Source organism: Nilaparvata lugens, chromosome 7, assembly GCF_014356525.2.
Source record: "Nilaparvata lugens isolate BPH chromosome 7, ASM1435652v1, whole genome shotgun sequence".
NCBI lineage: Eukaryota > Metazoa > Arthropoda > Insecta > Hemiptera > Delphacidae > Nilaparvata > Nilaparvata lugens.
In genome coordinates, this window is record NC_052510.1 from 35,092,090 (window position 1) to 35,107,922 (window position 15,833).

Here is a 15,833-nt window from a genome sequence, read left to right on the forward strand (position 1 = left end):
TTTGAAATATTACTTTTTAATGGTATGGATGAATTGAGTTTCATTTAAATAATATTTTTATATTAGAATACTTAAATGTATAATTATTATTATATATGTATTGTTATTCAACTTTATATTCATGTATATGAATACAAGAGAAACGTCAATTACTGCGGAATCGTTAAGTATAGTTTCGTATAAAATTAAAACATACTGGTAGCAGGCTATAAAAAATATATAGGTATGAAGAAATTTGTTTACTATAATTCTCAGATTAAAAATGCTAGATTATCAATAAATTATATTTTTGTCATAAATAAGAATGACACTTTGAATAATGAATATTCAATATTCAGGTATGCATATTTTTGCCTTTTGATGGTAAACTGCCATAAAGTTACAAAAATGTGTCGTAAGTTTGCTAAATTTTGGACTGATCTATTTGAAAATCCATAAACTCGTTTATATTATGAAGAGGTGGGTTCATGATTTTTTGTAGAATTTTCACAAGGTTCCTTCTCCCTCCTGATGTGAAAAAACAGATGAGAAGCGAGTGTAAGATTCAAATTTCGCGCGGTTCCTGCCTACCGAGTACTGAAGCACGTCATGAGAATGGAATTTCGCCATTCTATTGGCCGGTTTCGGAAGGGACTCATGTATACAGACTCTATCAAAACTCAATTCATAGTTTCATACAACGCAGCTCCTACACATCAGTTTGAATTCATTATAGCGTTCGGAATCACGGCGCCTGGAATCTATTATTTACTTAACAAATTCCTTTTAGGCTAGACTGGCAGTGATTAACTGGCGGGTTGGCGGGTTCCAATATTTATAGTTGGCTAGTTTGCAGTTAGTACTTGAACTGTAATGTTAGTGCACGGAGCTTTTCCTTTGTTTTCCCTTTCTTTGAATAGTTTTAGTTTTAATCTTTCTTTCGTTCTTTCTTTCTTTCGTTCTTTCTCTCTTACGTTCTAGCTTTATAATACGTTATAGGTACATACATAAAGACCTACATTTTTATTATAAAACTCAATTATAATTATTGCAAGACGAACATCACCAGCATGTTTCAATTTTCAATGCGAGAACTGTGATGCCATAATGGCAGAAGCCACTTTCTTGTCTACATCTCAAAAAATAGAAATTGCACGGGCGTGAAATCTACGTACAGCAGTGATGAGGTGAGTGTATTGAGATAAATTCACTTTTTACATATGGAATAAATTGATTTTTTAGTGCGGATATTCTTAAAATTATAATTTGTAAGATAGGATGAACAAAATGTGATAGATACTGCAATGTAAGTTGCAACCACACATTTGAACATTTTTAATCAAGACTAATAAAGTAGTATGACCATTCCATGAAAATAAAAGTTCATTTGCGAACAAATGGACAATCTTTTTCATATTTATCTCTTCTTATTTTTTTTAAAATTCATACTATTGTCGAATGTAGTCATGCAAACACAATGCAGATTGTTCGCCAAGCCTTTGAAACACCTTTTAATCGAGTAAGTTTTTAATGAATTACTTGATCACATGATGGAGAATTCTAATGTTTTGGTAGAAGTCATATTGACGATTCAAAAGTGAATTGAGTTATCAATAATTTATCATAAATTTGCAGAGCGTTCAATATATCAGTCTAGTAAGAAAGTTCTATTATCTCCACATGTGGCTATCAATCCATCAACTCTCATATAAATTGAATTGTTGATGATACAAGATTAGTCTAGGAAGAATGGCCAATCACTTTCCATAGAAAGGAGCAATGGCGCTTTGTGAGGGGCTGAGGCAAAACATAGGGCTCTAGAAGATCCTTTACCGTATAGGAAAATTCAGGTACAGAAAAGTGCTCCATTCATTTTGCCGTACAGTATGTGCATTGTACCTTGTAATTTCAGGCACAGTGAAGTCAATATTTGTACTGATATATATTTACATTAGCCTATTGGAGATCAAGAGTGAATAAAATAAGAATTCTATAAATGATTTATGCTGTCTTTTGTGTGTTACAGATTCTGGAATTCCATTGTCTGCAATGTCTACTCCTATAATTGAAGAGCAGATGGAAGAAGCTGTAGTTTTGCAAAATTTCATGATCGATGATGATGCTGATGATTATGTGAGTCAAATTGTTTATCAAAATTATTTATGTTTGTAAACTTTTGTTGCTTACAACTTTTTAATGAACTCACTTTCGTTCTTGTCTGTCTGTAACAGAGATATTCAGTAAAAGCAATTTTCGACACTTTCCTGACTAGCCAGAGACTTGAAACTTCCAGGATAGGTCAGAATCCGATAATAATACATTCTTTTATCAACATTACTATTGATATAGAATATTTGCAAGAAGTAAAAACAAATCAGAAAAATGTACCTATTGTGTTAACACACTCAGTCGAATTCAAACGACAAGTTGAGATCGGCTAACTTGTTATTATTATAGGCCTATATTTTACTGAATGTCAACATTGCAGAGGCACCTTCATAGACGAGTTAATAGATGGTTAACACTTTTCAATTGTCATTCATTTTTGCATGGATCATGCATCAGCTTGAATGAGATAAGAATCAGTGAGTATAGAATGTAATATAGGTAATATACATTCTATACTCACTGATAAGAATATCCACTCAAGAGGTGGTATTTTTCATGCAGCACAACCTAATGCTATTTTGTTTGTCTGTCATATTCCACCATGTCCTTCCATCTACTCGTAAGACTCTGACTACTGTTTCTAGATTAGTCACGACCAAATTTAACATTTTTTTCTGTTCTAAGTTTTGATTTTTGGAATCTTCAAATGGATCAAATTTTGTACTTGAATGTCCGCAGCAATATTTTGAATCTTTTTACCATGATGGAATCGTAGCTTAGGAGTTATATTCCCTTTTTGAGCAGGCAATCTCCATGCTTGAGCCGGGCACTAGAGTCGTGCAAACAGAATATTATTGTTTCTAATAGATTAGAACAATCTTTCATGGCTCAAGAGTGAAGAGAGTCTTTTATTAGTATTATTTATTGACAAAAAAATACTATCAAAGTACTATTTATTGACTATATACTGATTTTCTTTCCAGGAGAATTCTCAATTTCAACAACTTCCGGCCACTTCCTCCTTCAACGATAAACTGTCGGTTCCTGCTGCCTAGAACCATAGATGAAGGATAATATTTATATTTCTTGTCTCTGCTAGAACGTAGTGGTCATTTTATAATCACTTCTTCCATTACCAACACACAAGCCAAGGGCTCATGTGGGTATCACACTCCAAAAATAATACTTCGACACTGCAGTATTTCAGCACTTGTTTATAATAAACAATGACGATTTTCTAAGAGAAGAATAGTTTGGAAAAATCCTAGTATAGCAAAAATAACACGAAACTTATTTTTTGCAGGCTTCAAATAGATTGAATTAAGTTATTTTCAATGAGAGCATTTATTCAAAGGAGAGGAGCACAGAGGTGCGTGAAGCTACCTCGTTGTGAAGAACAGACCGTTGGGTGTGTACTTCAGCGACTCGAGTGACAGTTTGTATTGTAGCTCACAGGACTCTAATATTTTGTTATTGACCAAGGAGCTCAGCAAATCTGACAATGAGTGTACTGAGGCTACAGACCGTTAGGTGTGTGTCATAACCCCCCATGGGCAATTCTCCTGTCGAATAATGTTGTAGAAATTCACTTAGACCGCGGGACTATATTTTATTATAGAACTATTGGACTATTGTGAATTTCAACATTTCTACATGAAGATAATCTTTCTTCACTTTGAGCCTACAAATTAAAATGAATTACATATTTAAATTCAAGTGCAATTATATTCTCTTTTCCATAGTTATTGTCTTGTTTAGAATTCACAATAATTTTATTCCACCGAAATATATATATATATATTTATATTAATTCTAAACATAAATAAATTTTAATATTCATATATAATATTACTCATAATAACCAATATGAGAGAAATGTAGATTCAATTATATATTTTCAATTCTAAACATCCAAAATCAAAACGGAGTTTTCATCAGTCAAAAGCTTGTCAGTTTTATTTTTATAATAATAGTTTACAGCATACAATATAATTATGGTAATATTTCAGTCAAAATTCTGAATATTAATGTGAATCTTGTTGCTTCGTTTTTCAATAGAAGAATACTATTAATTATTATTATTTATAATATTAGAATTATGAATAATAATAATCATTTTTGATAAAATCTTAAACATTTTATTGAATAAATTGAAATTAATGGGGTTTATTAAAATTTATTTTCATTGGTGTCAACGTTCTAAAAATAAAGGTGGACCAATAACGGTATTGTCAGTTCCACATAATTTATTTTAGCCAAACTTGAAGTTTCAATGCACTAGGGCATCATCTTCAGTGGTATTTTTCTCAATAATAATAATCATTTTTGATAAAATCTTAAACATTTTATTGAATAAATTGAAATTAATGGGGTTTATTAAAATTTATTTTCATTGGTGTCAACGTTCTAAAAATAAAGGTGGACCAATAACGGTATTGTCAGTTCCACATAATTTATTTTAGCCAAACTTGAAGTTTCAATGCACTAGGGCATCATCTTCAGTGGTATTTTTCTCAAAGAAATATCTAAAAGACCACTCACTGAAGATGATGCCTTGAAACTCAAGTTTGGCTCAAATAAATTATGTGAAACGGACAATATCGTTTTTATTCCACCTCAATATGGAGAAATTCCACAATATCTCTGTTCATAGTGTATAAGAGATTTCTCAATGTTTACATGAGTATAATTAATTGTAGATTTAAGTGAAATTTTTATTATTTTTGGCGATTGTGAAGGAAGATTTTTGTTTTGATTTGTATTTTGAAATTAATTATTCTGATAAATTCAAAATTGTAGTAGATACATTTTTTTGGACTCGAAATAGTGTGTGAATTAAGTTATAATTTTTACAAAACCTCTAGACTATGTATTCCAAATTGAGGTTTAGAGCAGTTTTAGGCGAATGCCTGTTGTTTTTACCTGGATTGTATTTGTATATGAATAGATAAATAAGTTCTAAAAATAGGTTAAGAATTTTATTTTTATAGTTGCATACTGTATTTTTCATACACATTCATGGCATGGCACACTAAATTATTGATTTGTACTTGTGTATTTTACCTAGTCAGAAATATTATATTGACTTCAATCTAATTTGCCAAAGGAAAAATTTATAATGTAATTTTGTCTATTGTCAATCTATTTTGAAAAGATTATTAGACTAGTTGACTACTAAATCAAGTCTTTGTTGCAAAGAGTTTTTCTAAAGTTTGTAAATCATTACTGACGTTACTGAAACTTTCTTTCTAAATTCAGACTGGCAAAATTGTCCAAATATATTTTGAATACAAGCTAACATTAGACGGGAATATGAGCTACCGTACCTAATTTCTTATACCAATAATTGATATGCCTGTCCGTAACTACCACTAGCATACCGGTACTTAAACTCACATGAAGTGTTTTATCTATAAGATAGTTTTCAAATACCGTATCCGTAGCAGTTTGCTACCAATGCCTATATTTTCGAAATTTATAATTCACTGAGATGAGTTGTCATGAGAAATTTTTGTAAAAGGCAAATTTATTGATGTCAAATCAAATGTATTGTTTTTTATTTTATATTTTATTCATCTTTTTTAATTCCAATATTCGATATTTCATTTTAGGCCAGAATCTACCATCATTATTATCTATAGGGCTTCGAATCTGCAATAAAAAATGCGCAATTCTTGAGAGGTAAAAAATCGTATAAGATTGTGCATTTCGAAAAAAATGACTAAGGTTGTTGGATAAACTTTTATCATACAACTTGTTTTTTGGCTGATTCATGTGACTTTCTTAATATTGCCTTTGTTGTTTGATGACAATAAAATCCATCCACTTATTATTTATCACTTATTGATTGATTTCGTTCCAGTGGTAAGACAAAAATGTGCACATTAATACCCTCTATTCCCTAATTTCACTTCTGTTTTGATTTTAACTGTTAGTTTTGCATTTGATTTTCCAACAGTTAGTAACTGGATTCTACATATTATTTTTGTCTTTTTCAAACCCCTGCCATTTGCTTATCATGTTTGAAATCTAGTTGTTTGATTTATCATCGGAGATGTCTATGATTATTTTCTGCATTTATGTGATCCAGTTTTCACTATCTCTCCATTAAGATAAATCACTTTTTTGTATTGATGAATAATATTTTTCTGATTGTTCTATGTATTGAGCTAAGATAGGTTCTCAACCAGAAAAAAGATGTTTCCTTTTTAGCTCTATGTATCTAAGTTAGTATTTTTCAATCTATAATTCATTTCTACTGTTGGATTAGGCATACTCCTGCATGTTTTATATCATTGAAAAAATGTTCTTTACAAGTCCCATTCAATGCTTTAGAGAGTCTGAAGGCGGATGCCGTTATCCTGTTTTATAAAAAATAATAACGTGTGCATTGTAACAATTCTAGGTATTGGATGAAAAAATTCTTCCTTTTTCTGAATTGAATGGTCTTCGTGAAAATAATTTTTCCTATAATATAACCTATATACTCCCATATAAGTAAGATTACTTCACAGAAACATTTCCAACAAACAAATGAAAATGAAAAACTTGCTTTTCACTATTTCAATGATTGTGATTTGATCTAAAATATCACTATAAAATGATTATATACTTTATGATTTTGTTTTCTTAGTAGAATAATAAAAAATCTGTTATGATTTGTCTTTTTTTCATTGTTGATGCTTATTGAATAGTCTAATATTTTCATTGCAGATTTAATTGAACATTGATATCAGAGGTGCTGAAGAACTGTTCCATAATGCAATAGAAACACGAAAGGATATATGTGTTGTCTTTGAGAATACAAAACTTGAGAATGATGATAAACTAAAGAACAAAAGTTTTGAATCGATGAAACTATTCAAGTATAAAAGGCAACATTATATTTATTGTGTTTCTATTAAACTATTGAATATTAAAATGGCAGGCAACCTAACAGTCAGCCAGTTCTGTTAATTTTTGTAAGCTTTGTAATTTTGGTAAGTTTCGATTTCTTACAATATGTCATGAAATAAGGTATGGTGTGAGAAAGGGCTGAGGGGAAAAACGGTAGAAGTATATCAGCAGCTTTTTTACAGGAGAGCAGTTTAAAACTTCTAATTTATTTAATCATTTTTATTTATTTTTTTATTCTATTAGAATTGAGGAAATTATACTGGAATTATGTAAATTCAATCCTGAGAAATGTGAATTCATGTACTTCTCTTATAGTCTGAATAAAATAAGTTGAGACTTGGGCCTCCTCCAGACAAAATAACGGCGTTGCCAAATTGCGTGAAATTGCGATTTTATTGAGTTTCTAATTATTCAACTACAGAATTATATGTAAAATATCATCTCCGATATCACAGCAGGGCTGGAAAGGGTTTAGGGTTGTTGAAGGGTTGAAATCAAATTTAATTTTTCTGTTGTAATTGAAAAAATATCACTTCTCCCAAAACTATGGGATGTCGTATTAATTGATAACTTTTTTCTAGTTCATTTTAGGATAATAATTATCTTGATATATCTAATATATATTTTTATAATTATTATCAATTGATAATAAATAATCTTTGCAGTATCCTATAATAAGATTTTCGAGAAGAATAGTTGAATAACTGAGAGAATGTTCCTCTTTTTGAGGTCTGAATCATTCCTATATCTGACCTCGCTTTAGCTATTTTTTAATTAATGATTATACTAGTTAATTACGAACATAGAACATGCTTTTTTGACATGTTAGGGAAAATAAGTGGGTGGTGGAGGTGAGAGAGTTGCTCAGAAATAATTTTTCCAACTATCAACAGTAGTCTAAAGAACGGCTTTTGAACTCTATTTGGACTAAAGCCTCTATTTTGGACTTAATTTTAACTGGTGTATGGTCTGTTTAGCATTGTATTTTGGCCTATGTATGATGAAGGATACGGTAACCATATGTTCGCAAAAACGGCAATATAGTCATAATAGGCAAAAAATAGTTGTATTTGAAAAAATATTGAATAATTCTCTTTGTCATGTTTTTATCAATTATGTATAAACTTTTTTGATGTATGCCAAATAAATAAAAATATTTTTAAGAGAATAACTTTCACTTATAGAATAATATTATTGCTAAAACTTATTGTGTCTGAAAAATGGTAAATTGGTACTTGCAATTTAATAAGAACAGATGAAAAACTTTATTGTATGAGAACATGCCATTTCTGGCCAGGGTCAGAATTGTATTGTTCAATGAAATATATACAGGGTCAGAATTGTAGTGTGGCCGGGTCAGAATTGTAGTGAGGGTCAGAATTGGCATGTTTCCATAACTATATATATATATATATATATATATATATAATATATATATATATATATATATATATATATATATATATATATATATATATATTAGCAGTTTTGATCAATGAGTCTTTTCATAAATATACTTTTGCAATAATGGAGCAATGAATTTGACACTCATTGATTGACAACACAAATCGCCTGACTTATTTCAGTTTAGGTTTTGTGGATATTTCGTTTTTCAAACAATAATTTTCATTAATTGATTAATTAATTCATCGTATCGTCAATATTCAAAATATCAATATCAACATTTTATCACCACCAATAAAAAATTATAAGTATATGAGATCAGAGAAAAATGATCGAACACTTTTCCTAATGATGATCATGCATTTTTACGTGAAAATCAATCCAGATTAATATTTTGTTTTATGATACCGTAAAAATGAATATAACGTTGATAATATTAGAAAAGTAGAAGTTTCATCTCTCTCCAAGGAAAGCTGGTGTTGATGTATGATGGAGATAATATTCATTGAATTGTTTATTCGTTCTAATTAAATTTCGGTTGCTTGTTTACCTGAACGGCTCGGAATCTTTGTTGGCCCACAGACAGTCGAGCATTTCCTTGCAGGCTCGCCGCCAGTCGAACATCGTCTGGGTGTCCGGTGACGTCACAGCCGCCGTCGCTGGCTTGGATCGTCTGAGCATGCGCGCTGATCGCCGCGAAGTGGACGGCACCGGATCAAACGCCTCGTCACTCGACTCCGACCGATATGCTTCCAGCAATTGCCGGTACAGTACAGGCACATCTATGTCGGACACTTCCCTAAAATTGCACACAAATTTGGCGATAAAGTACAACTTATATCAATCGGGTTTTAATAATTTCAAAACTGAATAGTGATTTATTGGTAATAAATGGAAATTAAATAGATCTGCAAAGATTACATAAATCAAGAATCCAAGATATTTTAATAGGAGATTAAATAAAGAATACTATGATAGTGAATAATGGGTTATGAAATTGTTATTGGAAAGCATTCTGTTATAAAGTTGCGACGAAATTTAGTTGTAGTAATATTTACTCATTTATTAGAGCATCACCATAATATGAGAAACAGCACAGGAAGTCTTGCTTGTCCAATAAATTGTCACAGAAGAAGTATAAAATAAGCATAAATATATGAAAATAGGTATATATAGACCTAGGAATATAAGTGGAAATGAGTGGTTATAGATAGAAGTATATATGTAACAATTTTTGTATGGTTTTTATTATTGTATTGGCATTTTTCCATTCATCAGACAGGTAGTTCAATATCGTGTGGGGCTGGAATTTCCAGTAAGATGAGAACTAAGGTCAAAATTGTAGGAAAAATGAGAAACTCACTTGATAACTCTAAGGCAGAGGTCGGTAACGATTCGAGCATGTCGAAGTATTGGACTGTGGTCCTCGTTGAACTTCTCAGCATTTGTGGCCAAGTACCTGACATCGAACTGAGCTGCTGTTACACGCCGATAAAACCTGTTTTCAAATCGGCCCTGAAACAACAATAACACGTTTGGGTCCATTGCACAAAAGTGTTTAAATTTCAGTCATGATTTAATGCCTCGAGTGCCAATCAGAGAGGGCTTTTTTAAAAGACTGCTTCTTTGATTGGTTCTAAAGACATTCAATCACGATTAAACTTTAAGGCTGTGCAACAAGCTAGAAAAACAAACTTTTTAGTGGTGATATTTTTCAAAGTTCTTCGATTTGAATACTATCAAAATGAAAAAGTAAAATCATGAAATTTTGAGGTTAAAAAATTCTTCATGGTATTGTTGATTGAATACAAAAAAATTTCCTGGTAATATCAACTTTTGAGAAAGTAATTTAACTTCAATATTTATTTTTTGATGGATTAGCTTATTTCTCAAAAATTGATATTGTCAGGAATTTTTAGTTATATTCAATTAACAATATCATGAAGAATTCATCCTCAAAATTTCATGAATTTATCTGTTACCAAATTTGGAATGATCTGTCCCAAAAATTTAAACTTTAGGCGCTCATAGAAAGAAATTATCGGGAAAGCGTTTTTTCCTGAGAAAACTTTTTAAATTTGATAGCTTGAGTATACAAATCGAAAAACTTAAAAAAACACGAAAATAAACAATAGTAATAATATTTCTAAACATATTATATATATAATCAAGACATGTGATATGTAATATGATAAATTAAAACAGGAGACACAAGATATAAATAGATTGAAAACACTTAGAAACTTACATTAGAAATGGGGGAAATTTTCGGAGACTGAGTATCATTCCTCAACGGAGCAGACTGCAGTTTTGAATCCAATGGTCGACCACAGAGTACGCGGTGCAGACAATGATATTTAAGGGATATTTAAGATTTGAGTGAGGTTTGAAGATGAATATTATGATATATATTATAATACAGTGATGGGCACCTGGATGGCACCATCCTATGCGAACCTGTTCATGGGCCTCATGGACATGATACCCTCTCCAACTTCCTCAATCAACTCAACTCCAACTACTCTGTCTCCTTCACCTGGAATATTTCTGAATCCTCCATCAACTTCCTAGATGTCAATGTAATCCTTTCCAACTCCAATACCTTATCTACCAATACTTTCACCAAATCCACCCACACTCAACAGTTCCTACACTTTGAGAGTTGCCATCCCTCCTACGTTCCCTCTCAATCCGAGGCCAAAAAATATGCAGTGATCCCCACCACCTTGACCAGTACCTCAAAAAACTCCACCAATCTCTCCTGGAATGTAACTATCCTGAAAGGTTGTTACAGAAACAAATCTCCTCCAAAACTGGCACTAATCAAACCACAAAAAAATCCCAAATCCCACAAACTCCAAAGCTCTGTACCACCTAGTTCCCTGGAATTGAAAACCTCAAACCTGTCCTTAAAGATCTGTTCCATGTCGTCTCCTCCAATCCCTCTACCAAACACCTTTTCCAGCAACCACCCACCCTCATTTATAAGCAGCCTCCCAACCTCAAGAAAATTCTCAGTAAAAACAAATCACTCACCTCTGATGAAATCCCAACTATTTATAAGCAACCTCCCAACCTCAAGAAAATTCTCAGTAAAAACAAATCACTCACCTCTGATGAAATCCCAACTATTTATAAGCAACCTCCCAACCTCAAGAAAATTCTCAGTAAAAACAAATCACTCACCTCTGATGAAATCCCAACTATTTATAAGCAACCTCCCAACCTCAAGAAAATGCTCAGTAAAAACAAATCACTCACCTCTGATGAAATCCCAACTCCACCTGGTACCCAACCTTGCAAACACCCCCGCTGTAAAACCTGTCCTATCACTGATTCTTCCATCTCCTTTACCAGTCCTATCACCAACAGCACCCACCAAATCCGTCAATCCAGTAATTGCATCTACCTCCTTTCCTGCAATTTCTGTCCTGCCTTCTACATAGGTAAACCACCACTGCCCTAAACCTCCGGATCAACAATCACAGGGCTTCCTTTAAAAATAATACTTCCCTACCCATCCCTACCCATGGCTCTGAGCACAACAAGAACTTTGACCAATTCTTCAAAGTCAAAGTCCTTGCCACCCTCCCTCCCACAGCCCCCTCCATAGATGTCAAGACGAGAGAATTGGCTTTTATTTGGGTGCTTGGAGCTGCTTCCAGTCCTGGTCTCAACAGACAGCAATAGTACCATAGCTACCAACTGTTTAATCAAATTGAAATAAATTTCATCATATCATAATAAATTTCACAGCTATCAAATATATATATTAAATGTTCAATAAAAATGAAAAATAAATTTCATTCAAGTTCAATTCTACAATTCATTTCTCCAATTTTAGTCTAATTCTTTTTTGATTTCTAATTTAAAATCTCCTCTTTTCTATCAATTCATAAGCTACACCTTTCCTTATTCATAACTCACTCAAATTGAAAACTAACACCTTATATATATTGAAGTCTTAGTCGAACAGTCGATGAGTGAACATATGTCATAGCGTAGAGTAGTTTTAAAAACAGTAGTAAAAAGTAGGTCAATAGCAAGGTGTTAGTTTTCAATAGCGAATATAGTGTAGTTATCTAACTTTCAAATATCAGATTAATCCGATTTAAATCAGCAAATGTTTCATTCACCAACAAAGCCACCATATGGATTAATTTCGGAATACAAAGAGGAGGAGGGAGAAGAAGAGGACGCTAACCCGCAGGACAAGGAACAGGACCAGGAAATGAAGGATCAGCCAACAGATGGTTAAATACATAGAAACATAGCTTCAGTTATGAAATCGGAATTTGATAAGGACATTCAAGATATTGATAAAATTATTCTGGAGCTCAAAGAATGGGCTGAAGAAGAATTTGAGAGGAGTAAAATCTTGCGTGCAGATTATTACAGGTTTTTAAATATAATAAGTCGAGCTACGGAATCTGTGATTGAAATTGATACCCGTGCAACTACAATAAGCCAGTTAACATCCACATTGAGCTCAGGCGGCCCAAAAATGGAGCAATCAATTATTAACTTGAGTAAATCTGTTCAAGAAATTAAGAAGCCCACTAGTTTTGCTGATGTTATTAAACTGCCAAAAAAATAGCTTCAGTCTACCAAACTACAAATAACGTCAGGAAGTTACAAGCAAAAGAGCATGTTGTTCTGCTGAAACCTTCCGAGTTGAAAGGGGACGAGAAGCAAAGCAACGAAAACTTAAAAAAAGCTTTAAAAGAGAACATCCCAAAAAGACAATATTAGGGTCAAGAAAACAGTGAACGTGCGAGGAGGTGGACTTCTTTTAGTATTAGACACATTAGAGGATAAGAAAAACATACTTCAAAACAAAGGCTTGCATACTTCAGGAACCATTAAAATGACGGAACCCACCAACAAGAAGCCGAAAGTAATTAGTAATTATTCTGTACGATGACTTCACCAAACAAGAGCTATCTGAAATTGTCTATAGTAGAAACTTTAGTAATACTGATATTTCAAAATCAGATTTCAGGAAAGGTTGTATCCCAGCTTTCAAGCTAGGCCCTAAAAAAAAGAAACGCTGTATTGGGTATTAGAGTGTAACCCTGAAATCAGGAAGCCCATCATAGATTTCACTAGTTGTAAGGCAAGTGATTACATCGCAGCTCAACGTTGCTTTAAATGTCGATCTTTCAGACATATAATGAAGCACTGTAGGAGGTAGCAGGAGGTTTGCGGTCATAGTGCTGTTTCAGGTCATAATGCCAAAAACTGTCCTTCTTCCAAGGAAAATCCAACTTGTTCAAATTGTAAGAAAATCAATAAACCGGCAAATCGTGAAGCAAATAATGACAAATGCCCATGTTACAAGAAGGCTTTGCAACAAGTAATTGACATAACTAATTATGGGATTGTTTGAAAAATTGAAAAATAGAATTTTGAACCACGAAATACAAAGTAAAGTGAATATTAACAAAAGAGAGTCGACCACCCTTGAAAAATCATTGAATAATATAAATAGATTGAAAGTAAATAATCAAAATGCAAAAAGTAGAGTATCATTGATAAATAATTATGGAAAATACTCAGACATCAATTTATCTTTTGCCTACGTAGGTAAAAAGAAAGTTCGAGTGTCAGAAGGATTGTCACATTTACTACAATCTAAATCGCTGACGCTCGAAGAATGGAATAACCTTGATTCTATTTATTGCCAAAATAGAGTCACATCTGTTTTATTTCAAACTATAAACAAACCTGACAAACTGTGAGTTACTTCTTGCTGCCAGTGAGTAATGAAAATGTTCTTGACGAAACTAAGAAAATATTATCACAGATAAATGAGTGGGCATCAAGTAATTACCAACTTGTCGTAGGCATAGATGAATTTAGTCAGCTTGCTGATATATCATCTGTTGAGTTGCTCAGCTTCATCTTATCAACTGGTCATTTGAAATATATATTCTTTTATCGAAGCACTGGTAGTATGAATTTTCTTGATATTCCCGAAGCAGATCGACCGGACGAGAACGAATGTCCAAGAGGCTATCTACCGGAAGATGATAGGAACAATAGATTTGTCAATTGTATGATAGAACTTAGAAATCTTTTACAGCAATACGATATAGTCAATGGAACAATTTTCAAAGAAGTTTTGCTGACACTCCAAAGCACAAATATACATGATTCTTCGGCAGTTTTCAGAGATATTCATTTCAGGGGTATGAATGTGTATAACAACGAACTGAAAATGTTTTTAAAACCAACAAGTTCAACACTGTCATATATCAATGCCAATGTTATTTTGGTGTCTGGTATTGTAAATGTGGTTTGATAAAATGAAAATTGTATTTTTATTATGCCAGATGAAAATTACTAAAACTTTAATATAAACCTGTCTGATATCCATTACATGGAATTCCTGATGAACTAACTCCTTTGGGTAGCGACTATTCCTGTTCAGGCAGTTTTTAATAATTGCACGCTGTGCTACTGCCAGGAGCTCCAAGGTAGCCGATGAGGCCCCTCCCGAGATATTACACCCGAGACATTCGTAGATGAAGAATAAAAGAATTTGTTGATGTAAAGTTACCTTGATTGTTGACAGATCGATGGGATACTCGACAATGAAGGCGTAGGTGGGATACTGGTTGATGTCGACGGGCGCTATGAAAGGCTCAGCCACCGACAGACCCATGATGTCATCAAGGCCCCTGAGGATGCGCTCGCAGGCCATGTCGCGGTTCCCTCCCGGCCACTCGTCCGGCCGCGGGTGGTACAGGATGGCAGCTATCTCTTCCGCCACAACTGCCACACTGCCACCTTCCACCACTGGTTCTCCTGCACAAACAACCAACTTCTATTAGCTTACAAGTGCAATCGACACAATACAATCTTCTTTCACAATAGTCAGAATAAGTCAAGACCTCAATATTCCATTTCTAAATTTTAATGTGTTAGTTGGTTCTTGTCATGTGATTCTTCATGCCAACATTTGAGTTTCAATCCACTGTTCTAACAGATTTGTCATTAAAAATGAAAAAGCCATGTTTTTTGCATTCTGGAGCAAGACAGCATTTTAAGAGGTGGTTTTTAAGTGTTGCTCTGGCTTGAAATTTTCTACTGATTTCATAGTCACGTTTTATGTATTATTGAGTACAATATATCATTCAATTTTGTATCTGATTTAGCTGAATTCGAAATTCAGATCTATTTCGGAAATGAAATAGGATAGAATTCGGACATGAATTTATAGTGAAAATCGGAGACATATCCTTATTGAAGTTGAAAAACTGGAGATTTCACACTCAACGCTAAAGCTGCTGCAACAGTTTTAGGGAAATGCGTAAAAGTGTGAAATTATAATCAAATTGAAGAGAATTTAACGCTCTACGAGCTCATAATCAGTGTGAATTTTTCCCATCGATTTTTGAAAAGTTATAAGAGCAAAAATAAAAAAAATTGGAGGCAAACGT

At 32.9% G+C, this 15,833-nt stretch overlaps 1 protein-coding gene and 1 long non-coding RNA gene across 4 annotated transcripts in view; one reads left to right on the forward strand and one right to left on the reverse strand.

Moving 5' to 3' along the window:
- The window catches only part of LOC111051052 (bromodomain and WD repeat-containing protein 3), a 124,336-nt gene that overhangs the window by 35,714 nt on the left and 72,789 nt on the right, over positions 1–15,833 (reverse strand). For all 3 annotated transcript variants that reach the window (XM_039432624.1, XM_039432623.1, XM_039432622.1), the window contains exons 21-23: positions 14,951–15,198; positions 9,752–9,903; positions 8,939–9,187 (exon numbers count right to left, since the gene is read on the reverse strand). In XM_039432624.1, the coding sequence (XP_039288558.1) occupies positions 8,939–9,187; positions 9,752–9,903; positions 14,951–15,198 (649 nt within the window). The remainder of the gene's footprint in view (positions 1–8,938; positions 9,188–9,751; positions 9,904–14,950; positions 15,199–15,833) is intronic.
- On the forward strand, positions 955–3,344 carry LOC120352386. Its single transcript, XR_005571815.1, has 3 exons — positions 955–1,166; positions 2,006–2,112; positions 3,072–3,344. It is a non-coding gene; the product is annotated as an uncharacterized LOC120352386 (long non-coding RNA).